The 15,981-nt window shown below is 38.9% G+C and overlaps 1 protein-coding gene across 18 annotated transcripts in view; it reads left to right on the top strand.

The window, feature by feature from the left end:
- The first annotated feature begins 854 nt into the window (after positions 1-854).
- Positions 855-15,981, top strand: part of RIMBP2 (RIMS binding protein 2) — a 171,720-nt gene continuing 156,593 nt past the window's right edge. For all 18 annotated transcript variants that reach the window (XR_008579568.1, XR_008579569.1, XM_054844747.1 and 15 more), the window contains exons 1-3: positions 855-970; positions 10,152-10,271; positions 14,553-14,663. Coding sequence is in view for 16 of the 18 variants with exons in the window: in XM_054844747.1 (XP_054700722.1) it covers positions 968-970; positions 10,152-10,271; positions 14,553-14,663 (234 nt within the window). In the remaining 2 variants the exon portion in view is untranslated. The remainder of the gene's footprint in view (positions 971-10,151; positions 10,272-14,552; positions 14,664-15,981) is intronic.

Genomic DNA, 15,981 nt, shown 5'->3' on the forward strand with positions numbered 1-15,981 from the left:
GGTAATTGAGCAGTTATGCTTAGATAGATATTTCTCTGTGGTATTGGAAAAATTGGATAGGAGTGGGAATTTTGAACTTAATAAGGCAAACTAGTCCATAAAGGCAAACCAAGAAAGTCAAATCTTAGCATAGGGAAAATGTTAAATGGCTGTTCTTAAAGATGTGTACAACCAAAATGCTCAGGTAATTTATAAGTGCAGGTATCTGGTGCCACACCACCTGTGGAAAAAGCACCAAATCTGAACAGAAATGAATTCAACAGAATGAACTAAAGTAATTTCAAAAATTAATCTGTCTTTATTCTGCTTCTCTTCTGCGCTTTACATTACAGAGCAAACAGACATTTCTAGGCAATGCGGGATTTGTTTGGCATAGCACTGCGTGATGTTTTGATGAATACAAGCCTGATAATTCAGAAGACAAAGGGAAATGAGGGAACTGCTGCCTATGAGGAAGGATATTTTTTTTTCCCTGCATAAAAATGATACTATTTTTTAAAAAAGCCCACCCTTTCAGAGGGTTGTGCTTAATGTAGTTAAAGAGAGAACTGTTTGGATGTGGGTTGTGGGGTGTTTGTTTTTGGGAGGGGGGAGTGTGAACGGGGGTTTAAAGACTTATGTTACCTAACGTTAAATTTGCTGTGATGCATTCATCTGGCTTGTGTGCAACTTCTGAAAATAACCATGGCATTCTTCCTCGTGCTGCAGTCAGTGGGGCAGCCTTTGCACCTGTGAATCAGCTCAGGCTTTCCTGTCATGTACAGTAATTGGCTGCTCGGTTATGCGGTGCCGTTTGCAGCCTCTTTTAGCTACCTCTGTCAAACACGCCAAGTCCTTCTGCCAGTAGTAAAGCACTTAAAATGAGCATTTTGCAATAAAAAGAGCCTTTTATAAGCTCTTGTAACTAGGTTCTGAAGAACAAAAGCACTTCTGGAATAAAGGTTTTTACAGAGGGAAATAAATAGAAATGGTAAGTAATTACAAAATAAGTGTTTGTGTTGTAAAGAATGATTGCTTTTATTGGCTGCATTTGAATCCATTTTGCTGAAAATGGGGGAAGGAAGGATTTTGATGTTGAAGAGTAAATAGTTCTTAAGAAATGGCTAAGTTACGATACAAATAGCTAACAATATATAGCAGACTGTGGGTTGGGAAGATAACAAGGATTATTTTGCATACAAAATTATATTTCCTATATCGATATTTTAGAGAGAACAGGAGGTTATTGGGTCAGCCCGTGCCATTTAAAAGTAAATGGCACTGGACAACACTAACACAGAGTGCAACTCAGTTTAGAGGGTGTCGGAATGAGTACGGACTCGGCAGAGGTGCCATTTATGTAACAGCTCGCTTTACGCTCCTTTTATGTAATCTTACAGCAAATGGAGGGGCAACTTCAATGCATATTTGACAAGGTGGTTTGGAAGTATTGCACAGAACTGTTAACTTTCTGTAGTTACAAGGCTTTTACTTATTTTGAGTCTGCTATTATATAACGAGCAATGTTTCTAACATTGGGTAAGTCTGTTAAGGGAATTTTATTTAAAATTTCTGAAACGAGATGTGGAGGCTGTAGATGAGAAGGCATACAAAAATTGACTTGTGTATAATAATATTGACAGCTTGTTGTAAAGAAATCTGTAGCTTCTCTTTTAAGCTTCCTCGTTTCCTGAATTGTGACATAAGCCTATGGTGAACATCTATATATCATAGAATCAAAGAATTACTGGGGTGGGAAGCAATTTCTGCAGGTTCATCTAGTGCAGCCTCCTGCTCAAAGCAGTGTCATTGGTGAGATCAGACTAGATTCTCGTACTGTTCTACGTCACCGAATGAAACACCTTTGATTTTAAGTGAATCTTTTAAGTATAAGCATGTATTTATTTTTTAGAAAAGCCTAAGCTTCTTCTGTGATGACTATATAGTAGAACAGTGTAATATTCTATGGATCAATGGAACTATTTTTCTATAGGAAGTCCATCAAACAAAATAACACTTTGCTAGTCTAAAAATTCATAAGAAGAGAATCTAGCCTTGAGAAGAATTTTTTCCTTGGCCTACTTGTGCAACAAATTTCTGTTAATGAAGGATGTAAATAGTTATTTTGAAGGGGATACTCTGGACTAGATACAAAAACATGAGCTTTAGACAAGGGGCAGGGGGTGACTGGCTATGGTATTTCACAACAGAGATAACCAGACGGTGGTTTCTTCATGGTGTGTAGTTTCATCCTACCTGGAACACGTTGTTGTCCAGTCAGATGTTGCTAAGTAGAAGTGAAGGAATTGCAACTATTCCAAAGCCTGTTCAAGGCTTTACTTGGCTTCCATTTGTAGGTCACTCTGGAATCAAACACTCGCCAGAGCTGTTACAGAGCTGTTCTGCTTACGTGTAGAGTTGGAAGATTAAGTCCTAGTTCGTCCAAGTCCCTGAAATGACTTGTCCAAGATGACATGGAGTCAGTGTGGCAGAGCACAGTGTTTGTTCTCAAGTGCCCGTTCCAGCTTACAAGACTGTCTTTGCCTTTGGTGTGTGCATGTGCGTTAAATACTCCTAGGAAACTTTTTTCAAAGTTCGTGCTATGTGTTTTACTGTTACTGTCAAAAATTTTAAATTCTGTTTTGCCATCTTCCTAGACAGTAAAACTTCTTAAACTTTTTATTTGAAAGAAGCATCTGTATTGTGAGATTATTTTAGCCAGAGGAAGGAAAATTGCCCATGAGATTTTGTAAGATCTGTGAGTAACTCTACTACAGCTGTGATTTTATTATTTTTTTTTCCCCAGAGCTATCTGGCAGCGTTGGATTACCTAGTTCTTACCTAGAGCATGGTTAAGTAGTGGATGTCCAAATTGGTGAAGGCAGCTTTAAAATCTCAGGTTTCAAAGTGCTTTACAGAAATTCACTATTGTTGAAAACATTGCTCACACTTTATAAATGTGGGAAGAAAGTTGAACTGAAAGAATTAGTATTGACGCTTCAATTTTCTGCACACGTTGTTCTTTCGGTATTAAACTTTGGACCATGTACACCCCTCTGCAGTCAGGAGTCCTGCATCCCCTGCTGTAATTCGGGTCTAGATTTGGTTCCTCATTAAAAGTGACAAAGGATTCCCACAGAAGAGGAGGAACTGCCATTGCAGCCTTGCGCTCCAGCATCTGAAGTAGCTTGGGAGGAAGAGATGCCCCGTCCTGTGGGAACACAGCGATGCGGGAGGGAGTGTTTTCTCTCAGTTGTACTCTTCCATCAGTGATGCAGTCGAAAGTGACAAAACCCTTTGCTGTTAGTCCCATTCATTCGGTGGTCTGGAAGAATATTTTTTTGCTTTGTAGTTCATCTGAACAATTTTATGTGATTGGTTTAATGATCTTAATCAGCATTTCTCTCTGCAGAGCTTTTCACGAGGCTTTCCCAGTAGTACTTCACGCACACCTCCAGGAATTTGGCCACAATGTAGATGCTGTGTGTTGGCTAGAATCTCCACTGACTTGGCAGATTGACTCGTGCTCTGTCACTGTTCCAAAACAGCAGGCTGCTGGTCATGAAAGGTGCTATCCTTTAAAAGTATGACTAAACCCTGATTTGTTTTTATTTTATCGCTAGGTTTTATATTGGGAAAGTGGAAAGCAAATCCTTTGAATGCTGGCAATGGGGTAGGCAAAACCATTTCATTTGGAGCTCCCTCACAACCTTGTTTGTTTAATGCTGTAAATTTCAGCTGGATAGAAATGCTTTCAGAAAACACAATTCCAATTTTATTTTTCCAGACCATTCCCTGGGATTTCTGATTTAAGCACAGCTAGCAATCTGGACCCGAGTCTAGGGAAGAGATCTGATACCTGGGCTGTATTTAGTGTGAGCAATTAAGCTACAGTACCCTGTGCAAAATCAGCTTGAAACTTGGGGGGGGGGGAAATCTCGTTCCCAAGAGCTGCCTTGACAGAAGCAGGTCTCTTGCCTCATTGCTCTGATTTAGGAGAGCTTTATGTTCAAGGGTAAACTTTGGATGAGTAGGGGAGTAGTTTGGAGAATGGTACTCTTGAAACTGCGTTGGGTACATCAGCAGGTCTGCTTGGGTTGATGCCTGCTGTGCATCTTGATTTTTCTAACTTTTCTCCTAAAGTGTCCCAGGCAGCGGTGTGGGTACATCACTGAAACAGCCCTGCTGCAGCCGTGGGTGGGAACGGTCAGCTGACAGATCCTGCAGATCTGCATCGGTGAGAAGAGTTGGAAGTTTTGAAGGACAGGAGGTTAAACCTAAGGAGAAAACCCCGTATCTTCTACATTTACAGCAAATATCGTAGGACCTTTGACATCTGCTGAAGCAAGACGTGACCTTACTACTATAGTCATTTTATTTAAAATCAAACAAAACAAAACCAAAAAACCCCAAACAACTAAACCCTCGTTCAAGGGGTTTTGGTTGTTTTTCTTAATTCTAAATGAAAAGTTTAGTCACTGAAAAATGCATGGGAAAGATCAACAAGAAACAGATACAAACCAATGAAGGCAGTATTAGTCAGCACCGATGATGTTTTTTTAAATGAAGTTCACTAATGTGAACTACCTGGGTCAGATCTTCAAAAAATAAGCAAATTAAGTTGTCCACATAGGTGTGGGATGCAAGGAAACATTTTCAAGGTTTAAATCCATATATACTGGCTAAGGTTAATTCTGCTTAGCTCATTTTGTAATGGGCTCATGCCTCCTATTGGCATGGGAACAAATTGAGTTGAAAAAAAAGAAAGCACCAATTTGCACACAGTTGAATAAAAATTCAAAACAATTTGAATTCAGTATTGGTTTGTTACACATGCATATTTCTTAGACTGGTAGTCTGACGTGCTTAGAAATTTAGTTTATTGTTGCTGTAAATCTAAGTGAAGCTCAAGCTCTGAGACGGAAGCATTCAAGTTTTGTGATTAGCTAAAGAGAAGGGGGGGGAGAGGTTAGTGGTCCTGGTGTATTACATCTCAAGCCGTGAGGTACCACATCAACCTGCATCTGTAGGCAGACAGCTTTGGCTGAAGTAGTTTTACTTTGCAAAGAAGGAAGCCTATGGGGAATTCACAGTTAAATCCTCTTGTTCTGAAATAGCGTCGTATGTTTAGTTTTTAAACCGTAATCATTAGAATATAGTTTGACAAATACTGTTAAATTCACAACGTTGATGTCTTATGCATTCGCTACAGGAGGATCGGTGGCTGGTAGTGTAATGAAGCGGGAAAGGAGGAGAAGTGGCAATTACAGGGAAACAAGTCAACGTTTGCCAGCCGCCCACGGTGATGGGCTCCTGCAGGGTTACTGTTCGATCCGGACTACGCCACCGTGTGGAAACTGCTTGTAAATGCTGGCAGGGCGGAGAAAGCGGGTAGGGGAGAAGACTGCTTCATGGGATTTGCGTTTATTTTTTTCATGTAGCCTAATTAGCTGTACTCAGCTTCTGGCAGTGATTGAAAGACTGGAGGAAGAAGTAAGATTCCTTTCCCCTGTACTGTTCACTTTCTTTTCTTAAAAAAAAAAAATACCAATTACTCTAGGGTTTGGGAACCAGTTTCTGGGATGCATTTTTTCTAGTCTTTGGTGGTGATTGATTTATGCCTAGCAATGTCTTTAGGATAGCATTCTGCATTTCGCAATAATACAATCCACTTAATGCTTATTTCTTCAATCTTTATACACCACAGCATTGTATCAGGGCACGTATCAGTCATGCATATTGTCTTAATGTCAGCTTTCTAGCCTCAAATAATGTCCATATAGTGTCCATTAACTTAAATAACTTCAGTATCTCTAGGTTGCCTCTTTGAAGAGGAACTTAAGTGCCCTAAAACTTGCTGCTTTCTTCTAACACTACCATGAGCTGATTTTTTTTTTTATTTTAAAGTATGCATCTCTGCAAAATGTGTCAATTCTCTCTAGGCTTTGTGGTTGCTGCTGATGTCTCTTTTCAAAATTTCAGTAATCACCTTTGTGAAAATTAATTCACTTTTCTCAGTTCCAAATGTTGCAGATTTGTCTGCTGTGCCTTTTCTATCTAAAGGATTCGATGATTGCTAACTTGCTCTGCAGACTTGCCATTTTCCTCTTGCTGCTCTAATTTCTTTAATGGACTTTTGGCAAAGGCCTTTTGAAATACTGTGACTCGTACGCATCCGCCTTCCGCAGTGCTACAGATTGACTTGGGACCTGACCAGGAAAATATTTGCCACTTTTTCATTCTGTTGCTTTAATTACTGGCAGTACTCACAGAATGCTGTTGGAAAAGATACTCACTTTTCCAAATGCAGACTTTCTTAGCTATTGAGCCATCTAATTGTAGATCTTAGATTTTTCTGCCCATTTCTTCTCTTGCTCTTCAGCTTTTCTTTTGTTTAGGCTGTTGCTTTTAGAGGCATAGTCTCTGCTATAATTGAATCCACCTCATAGTATTTGTAGTGAAGAAAAATGGCAATATGTGCGTTTAGTGAAGAACAGTCATCCATGATCTAGACTGATCTTGGTTCTATCCATGCTGCTGCCAACCATCTTTAAATGGGTAAGTATAGCTGCTAGCAGATGAATCTAATTGCATCAGAAAAAAATCTGCAGAAAAAACTACATACTTTAAAAAAAAAATCAAAAAACCAACACGAACTGCTTTTAACCTTCTGAAAATTTGCAAAAAAAAACCCCATCAACATTTCAAAACATCATAGGTTTAAATCAGTTCATACAAGAAGTACATATTGCATTTCCAGCTCACATGCTTGCTCTGCTTTTGATTTTCCCTTTTGGCAATTTATTCAGAGTAGAGTTAGTGGATGGAATCTCAGAGGAGAATAAAAGCCAGTGTTTTGAGAACTAATGAAGTAATTATCTAAAGCATTATTTACAATGGTTATTTAGAAGATAATGAGACCCTTTAATTATGTTTGTTCTGCATAGCTAGCCTTTCAATAATTCAGGGTATTGCTGTACAATTTTCTCTATATTTACTTTGCACATTTTTGTTTAGAAAAATGACACAGCTGTCTGCAATGCACAAACATGCGTTCTCATTCTGGATATCATTTGTCACATGAGAATCACCTGCTCACTTCGGTTGAAGTAAGAGGCTTTTAAGTTCAGGCTTCTTTAATGTGATGTGGAAGAAAATAAATTATGGGTGAGATAAAGCTGAGCCTGTTAAAAGCTGTTATGGCTTTATAGGAGCACTAGTATTAACATATATATATAAAAGTCTAGTGATGTTTCTCTTAGCATTTATCTTATTGGAGGTGAAATTTAACTTGCAGTTTATTTTTATTTTAGGAGTCATGATAATTTTGTTTCAAATGTGGGGTTTTTTTGTTGTGGGTTTGTTTTTGTTTTGGTTTTTTTAGAGAGCTTTACTCATTTGCATATCAAATCAAGAAATTCAGAGCATCATTAGCATTTCAATATCTAATAAAAATTTCACTAGTATTTTCATATGCATCAGTGAACTTGCTGCTAAAATAGACAATTCTACACAAGCACATCATTAGCAATGCCTAAATACTATATAGTCCCTGAGGAGATGCATCTTTTGTCATAGGCTAGGTCTTCATTTGGTACACCAATGAAGCATTGCTTCACTGACCGCAGTGATGCTACTCCAGGTTACCATGGCTGATGATGTAGTCCTTGATGATTAGAAAGCGATTAAAAACCCCTTAATCTCAGAGAGGGTCAGAAGGCTTGGAGTTTCTGTTCCAGCATGGTTGGCCACTTATTTAGAATCAAATCATCTCCTATAGGAATCTTTCCACTGACTTTGAGAGATGCTGCAAAGGGCAGCTGGTCTCCTACCTACCTTCTGTTCCTTTGAGGTGAGTAGACAGCATAAGGAGGAGTATATTTTAATTTTACTGGAACATATTTAAAATCTATAACACAGGATCATTTGAGAACATGGTAGAAGTTAAAAGTTCAAAAGGTTTATTAAGCAATATAGTCTTGGGTTTCACGTGGTTCCTTATGAAATAAAATCTTAAAATAATGCATTTAAATAGTGGCAAAGACTACAAGTAATTATGAATAAAAAGACAGCTAAGCAAGCTTCTGAAATACCTGCACACATACAAATAAGCTGCTTGAATCTTGTTTCTCTGCTGGACTTTTTGTGTGCTGAAGGAGGGACTTGTACAGCCTCTCTTATTGAAATTCACAGCAATGCTCCTGTAGCTTCAAAGGTGCTCAGTTCAGGCCAACATGCAAAGTAGACTTCAACCGGTGACTCCCGAGATGAATAATTTGTGCATTAATCTATTGTGCCAGTAAGTACAATTCTAATTTAAATCTAATTCCCCCAAAATATTTTCCTTCTGTTAACCACAGAAAGTACTTTTTTTGCCCTTCTGCAGTGTGTAAAACTAGTTCAGGCTGCAGATGAATGCCGGTAAGGCTATTCACACCGTCATTAAACAAGCAATGCAGGCATTAGCAAACTTGCATCTTCAGTACGAATCTTTTAATTTGTATCCTGTAGACACCAGCTCTTCAGTCCCAGCTGGACAACCCAGAACACATTAGATAGAAAGCTCAGTGTGGTGCTCAGTAGGAGCAGTCACACTTCTGAGTGCTTCCTCTCTTCAGCTGAGGCAGGAAGCTCAGAGTGAATTCCTCTGTACAAAATGTTGCAAGAATAACTTACCTGCACGTGGGTTTCAGCTGTTACTCAAATATAAGGGCCATAACTGGACATACATGGTCAGTGTCTTGGTGCCTGACCCATGAGTTTAGGTAGGGGAAGTGATTTTTCTTTTAGAACTGAATCATTGATTGAACTGCTGGAACCTATAGCCTTTTTCTTTCCACCCAGGAAAGTGACCTTGTTTCTTCTTTGTCAACTTGCAATTTTCCCGTGCGCTTCCCATTTTATTTTTGGATATGTTTTCACAATAAAGAAAACTGAATTTCAAAACTCAATGGGTTATGTATGTTCTGCATGTAGTTTGCAGATATATGTTCCTTTCAATCACTTTTTGATGGATTTTTTTTAAATAGCCTTTTGCAAAATGCTGTTAAACTAAGCAGTCTATGAATTCACTGCAGTGAAAGCTAGATACTAGCTTCTCAGCATATAAATGCATCTCAACTGACTGGGAGCTGCATATTTCTCCTGAAATCTGTTCTAAGCTTTTTCATCTCAAATTGGGTCACTGTGCCTGCAGTTCAGAGCAAAACAGAAAGGTAGGTGGAAAGCACCATCTCCTTTTGAGGGCAAATCTTGCAGCCAGCAGACTCCCCCATTCTGAAACTGTTTGAAATATCAAGTGTATGTTTTCAGTAGAAATTTACATTTTGTTCTTAAATATTATTAAACAAAACACCAGAATATGTTGCTAGGTGTTGATGCACAGCATTGTTTTGCCTGATAGGAGTCTTTTAGACTGCTGTCCTAGAGAAAATGTTGTTTACCTCTGTCCCAATTCTGGATGGGAGGAAAATTAGTCCCTTTGTAAAACATTACTGAGGCTGTAAGATTCACTCTGACTACACTTTTACCTGGCACACGCTGCCTTGTTGTATGGACATTATACTCAGCTGTTATAAATACCAAAGTAAGAACAATCTATTACTCATAGGAACAGTGAAGTGTCTTATATTAGGTGGAGAATCTCTGAGTGCTGAGAGGAAGCTACTTGCTCTCCAGAAGGAAAGGCTGCTGCTGTTTGACCTGCTGTCTCACAATACCACCAAACATCTGGGAGGCTGTCTTATTAAAAGTACTAGCTTCCGAGATTCAGAACTACTTTGGCTGCAATAAAACCCCTTAGAGGAAAAGGGAAACTGAGCCATGCTTATTTCTCCGGTGACTAAGCATCTGGGTTTTCTTTTGAAAAGCACTGGGAGGAGAAAGGGAAAGGCAATTTCCTTTACAGGTGTGTCACAGTACCCACCCAGCATCTCCAAAGCCTGAATTAAAGATGCAAGAGAGACCATGAATATTTTGGAAGGGAAGGAAGAAACAAAGGCATATAGAAAGGAAAGAAGAAATATCCAAGTAACATGTCCGTTACCTTGAAGCTGTAACTAGTGAAATGGTGCTGGCTGACTTTATTAATAAAGTCAGAAGGCCTGTAAGCCAATTTATGCTTCTCTCTAGAGAGTTTAAATGCTTTCAAGCCACTTTTCCCTCTGTTACAGAAGACGACTATCGGTCACGTTCTGGATCAGGGCTATTCTGTACTGGATTCCCCCAAGGCAAATCAACCGTTTTCAAAAGTGGATAAGCCCTTGACTAAAGAACGAGAGGAAGACAAAGTGGTGAGTAACCATTTCCAGTCCAGGACATGCCAGAATTTGTCTGAAAAGTTTCCCGGGTTATTTTTGGGTTTGGTTTTTGGTAGAGGAACTATGTAAAGCCTTGTTAATAAACTTTATATTGTAGAATATGCCCCTAGTATGCAAAATAATTAATTAAAAAAAAAAAATCCTTCTATTTGGTAGACACCTTAGTGGAGATTTTTTTTTTTAAGCAGAAAGTATATGGATGATAAGCACAACAAGAATGCAGCTTCTTTTTGGGCTATAAGGTCCTAACGTTTACACACCTCCTTTGGCTACAAAGATCGGGTATTTTGGTTATGCTGTGGCTGTAATCGTGCTGCCGATTCTATCAAAAAAGAGCTGCTCTAGAGCTTGTGAAACTTTTGATAGCAGGCAAATTTTGGTGCCCTGGTAAGTCTGGAGTGAGTTGTAGATCCGGTTTTTGAAAACCAAGCTCATAGTCCCAGAAGGCCACGGCTGCTCTTTCAACCTGTCCCTGTTTCTTGCACTTCTGTTGAGGAAATACTTTTATCCCCACAACAAATAATTCACATTAAAAATTGTAGTTTAGTAGGTCTAAACTAGTTGTCTAGTCTAAACCCAGTAGTTTCCTGGATTTGCCCCAAGGCATCATAATCATAGTTTATAGAAAATGATTGCCTCGTCTGTCTTCAACTATGTTACCCATGTGTGATATCACCATTCGTGGTGAACTGATGCTATTGTCCCTGATGCATACATTTTTAGGGATTCATTGTTAAAATAATTGCAGCTCCTTTTCATGTTCCCCACATAAGAAAGTCTCTGCTTCCTAAGCTGCCTCCAAGTGGTACATTTATTTTTTAAATAAATTAATTTGCATGTGTAAAAGAGTACATTTAGTCTACTCCTACAATATAAAGCTATTTCTTACCACATATTTACACTGTTCCTCAATAGTTACTGACGGCAGGTTTTTAAAAAAAGTTCACCTAAAATTAGGTTCAGAACCATTAAAAGAACTATAGCAAGTTTCTACAAAAGACTTTCAAAGTACTTAGCAGAATATTGTGTGATCAGCATTTCTAAAATGAAGTTGGATACTTCTGAAATGAAGTTGGATAGTTGACAGCCTGTGTATGAATTTAGGAGGCTAATTTTAGGTTACAGTAATCTTGCCTGAAGACCTGATCCACCCTGGAGAAGCACCTACTCTGTCTGCCAGGACAAGCTGGGGAAAAGCTCTGATGTTCTACTCAGACCCAAAGCATGACAGCTGGGCACACTTGCGCTCACTTGACTTTGAAGCTATTTATAAGGCTTTTGTCAGAGTTCCCATTTATACAGTTTCCCCTAGTTTATTTTTGGGTCTGATTTTCCTTCCAATATGAGGCAAATAAAACCATGGAACAAGTCAGTCTTAGAAAAAAAACAGGTAGAATCACAGGATGATAAAATTCAGCAAGTGTTGAAATGTACTTTTAATTACAGCTGATACTTTTCTTTTTTTGTCCCCAGAAATAACAAATTACTGTAAACCTCAACTGAGTTTGAAGAAAATAAAGGCAAAGTCTCTACATTTCCCTGTAATCCAACTGCATTCACATATCCACATACAGGAGTTGTTTTTAGATGATATATTTGCTCTCCACATTTTTTTCTCATCCAAGTTGGTTTGTTGCTAAGCTATAGGCAAGCATGTGCTATGCAGAATGACTCATAGACTTGGAGGCCAGGATGCTTTTCTTGGTTTTCCATTGAGCATTCTTTTTATCATACTCAGATATAAATAAGTGCCCTCATTGACTTCCCTATCATTTAGTACTAGGAAAATAAATCTGAAATTATTTTAATTGCATTAAAATGTTTTCTGTGACTAAAGGGGAACTGTTTCATTATCATCTGTTATAACCTTAAAAGTTCTGTTCTTGCATATTGATACATGTAGCGCAACACAATATAGTAACATATAGAACAAAAATAAAACCTGAACTGAATTGTTGTAAAACAGTGGTTATTTAAAGAAAAAAAATGAAAAGAACGTAATGTTCTTATTAAAGTGAATTATTTTATTGTTGTCTAAGAGAAATCTGACAGCTTTAGGAGGAGGCAGTGAGGTTTCACAGACCCCACTGGTTTGGAAATAAAAGCTTGAAAGGGAAAATGGTTTTCCCGTTTCTTCCTCTACTCTTGGGAGGTGACACAGGCTGTAGGAACAGAAAAGGAAAAGAAGGCATGAGCAAGGCTGGCAAATGGCAAGCCTTCACTTTTGGTTTTCCTAGGGGTGGTAGTCTATGGCGTTGGTGCCAACTGCTGCTGCTATGAAGATTGCTCCTGTTAGCGTTAGCACTATCTCCTTCTGCCCTCACCATCATCAGCCGCAATGAGCTGTGCTGACTTTGTCTACACCTGGGGCCAGCTCAGGTCCCAGTCAAGAGCTCATTCAGTTTTATTTCTCTTTTAACCTGGTTTTATTATCCAGGTACGGTGGTGAACTAAAGAAAAACATTTGTCTGCTGTACCAACTGGGCTTATATAGATGATCTTATTCAGGGTCCAGCAATAACAATTTTTTTAAAATGTCTAATTCACATCAAACCACTTTGGAGTATTACTTCACATGTAGTAAGTGTCTTTGCATATAGCCCCCTGTTCAGTTCCCCCTCGAGTATGTTTGCATTTGTTGTGTATATTTACTAGCCCTCCAGTTTCAGTGTCTTCCTGGATGTGGTGGGTTCCCACCACTGGAACACAAGATGAAAACAGGAAAAATTCACAGAATATGGGGGAGGGGGCATTGTTTTAATTTTCAGAAAGGACTTCTGGATTCCTCCCAAGTATCCTGGCCTATAGCAGAAATCATCACAGCTAAAACAGTGACAGATGGTTTGTGTTTGTAGTACGAGCAGTTCTAATGACCACCTTCAGTTCACAGACAGTGACTGCAAAACAGCTACGTAAAAGGTTTCTTTTCAATTCCAAGCAGCTATCTGCTTTATTAGAACCAATTCACTTTTTCTGTTTGGTTTGTTTTGTTGCTTTTTCCTCCTACCATCTTCTTCTGGTGGGTAATTAGATAATTTTGAGGGCTGATTAGTGAGAAGAATAGATTCTAAACTTCCTTTTCCAAATACAGCTTCCCGCTTGGTATGGCAAGGTTCAACTTTTCTCAAATATGAAATCCACACCTCAAATGGTACAAAATGCCAAGTCATCCTGGCCAAATAGAGACAGCCTGACTCACCATCAGCAGAGAAGGATGAAAATAAGGGTAGTGGTGCTTGGAAAAACAGATCTCAGTCACTTTGTTTACCCTCTGGGAGCAGTCTTAGTTATCCAAGATTAAATGTTACGTAAAGTAAAAAAAAAAACAGCTGCTTTGCCAGTGCTTCTAGACAGCACACAGAGTGAGGGACAACAGGATACTCTGTTCTGAAATTTCCCTTAAACATCCACGAACAGAGGAAAGAGATATCAATCTTCCTAAAAGAAAGAGTACTGAACTGTCTTGGACTGAGCAATATGGTATGAGGCTAATTCCCTTCTTGTTTTATGTTGTTTATTTGGCTTTGTAAGTTCTAGGAGATAAGACTGTCTGGCTTACATTGAATGTAGCATACTGTAAAGCTGACGTGTGATTTCAGCAATACCTTGAAATTTAAAAAAAGGAATCAATGCTAAAATCTCTAGCACATTTAAAATAATACTGCATATTTATTCTGTACGCTGTCATTCTGTATTGGGTAACAGCAGAAGGAACAAAGGTCCCTCTTTGTGCGCTTCTTTATCCCACTTAATTCCAGGGATGTAGCAGAAAGTGCCCTCTTTTGACTGAGTAATCTGATGAAGCAGTGCCATTTACCATTTAACGACATGCTACTTACATCCCTGCTGTTTTATCTATCTTCCACATAAACCCAATATGAGATTCTTCCTGAGATCGACAAAGAGACAAAATGCCATGCAAGGAACAAATTGCTCCTAATAATATTACTTATTATTTGGATTGCAGTGGTATCTAGTCTCCCACTCTGTAGCATTAGCACAGCTCACACTGCGCTGAGCGCTGCACACACAGGAATAGTAACTGGGCTCTGCCAGAGATGTTATGTCCTCTGCTGTTGACTGAATGCCACATCTAATTTGTTCCATTAACCCTCTTGAGCTTCAAGTTTATACTTCGAAACTTATGCTTTACCATGCAAGAACAAATTGATTTAAGACCAAAGAGAATCACTGAGACGTTTTAGATGTGTTGTAATATATTTTAATGAGCTATTGATGAATTTTGTTCCACAGTCCAAAAAGGGCAACAAGAAAGCAAAACAAACATCTGAAAAGCCTCCACGCTGCAGAGCTGAGGGCAGAAGCAAGCAGAAAAGTAGCTCAATAAATGTTAAGAAGAGCAAGGTGAGTGTTACATGCTCTAAAATCTTCCAGCGGCTTTAGTGCCAACTGCTGAAACAGCTGTCACAGCATTGACATGAATCAGAAGCGACGACGTCAGGTGAAATGACTCTGCACCCCCCTGGCACCTGACGCACTGAGATCTAGCTCACATCTTGCCTCCCTGATACGTGTGTTTCGCTTTTATGGTCCAGCGCAAATTACTTAACTCTGCAGTTTTAAGAGTTAGGCTATGAATGTTAACCAGTTACAGGACTACACCACTATGATTTTTGCCTTTTTGCCTTTTCTTTTCTCTTCTAATTACAGTTATTTACTACTTTCATTGTAAGATACCCAATTTAAAATATGGGTCAATTTGAAGTAATCACCCAATAAAAAAAATACATGCTGATGTTAAATTCCATTTGTCGTGATTCCAGCATAATAGTTTGCACACGAGGCTTGTGAAAGAGGGGGATCGACACCTTTCCAGAAAGCATGGAGTGTGAGACTGGCATAGAAGAAGGAAGCGGTGAGGATAACCCTTGTGATGGAGACAGAGCGCCCTGTTTATCTACAGGGAAACTGCTTTTCCAATGACATTGGGGAGCATTAGTGATAGGGAACTTTATCTGATGTTTACTCTGATTCATCTTTTCTATTCACTAATGGATTTGCTCTCCAGAGCTTTCAGTGCTTCTCCTTTCAGTAGATACAAACATGATAAAATTGCTTTAAAAAAAAATCAATAAACACTTAAGTGTTTGGCAACTCTCAGACTTTTTACAGTATCATTTACTCAACAGTTTAATGCTTAATAGAAGAACCTGGCCTCTTAAATATTCATGGGCAGATTTGGCAGATAAAACACACCACAGTTTGATTTAGTTTTTCTAGCTCTCTCTCATTCATGGCAAAATTAATTGTTTTGGAGCATAGAAGTTGCATTTGCTGGAGTGTAACACCTGAATTACTCATTTGAGGTCAGTGTCAGAATCTATTTATGAGAATCTGCCAGTATTCAAGTTTGGGGCAGTGAAGTTTTCGTCATTCAAAATCTGGAGCCTTTTTTAGCTTTAAAAATGAAAAGTCAGTTCAAGTTGACTCAGTTTACACAGCTGTATCTCATTTATGTTACCACCTCCCTCACCCTGAGAGCTGATTGCTGTGCTGGGGATCTACTTTGATATAGGAGATGAAGAATGCTGACCACTTCAGCAGAGGTTATACTCTGATGATTAGATTGTATTTTAATATATTTTAAATGCATGTACTTGATGGATGTCTGTGCCCAGGTGCTGGTGGTGGGAGCTGCAGGGGCCTCTGTGAGGAGAGGGCG

The sequence above is a fragment of the Grus americana genome, chromosome 16 (genome assembly GCF_028858705.1).
Source record: "Grus americana isolate bGruAme1 chromosome 16, bGruAme1.mat, whole genome shotgun sequence".
Taxonomy (NCBI): domain Eukaryota; kingdom Metazoa; phylum Chordata; class Aves; order Gruiformes; family Gruidae; genus Grus; species Grus americana.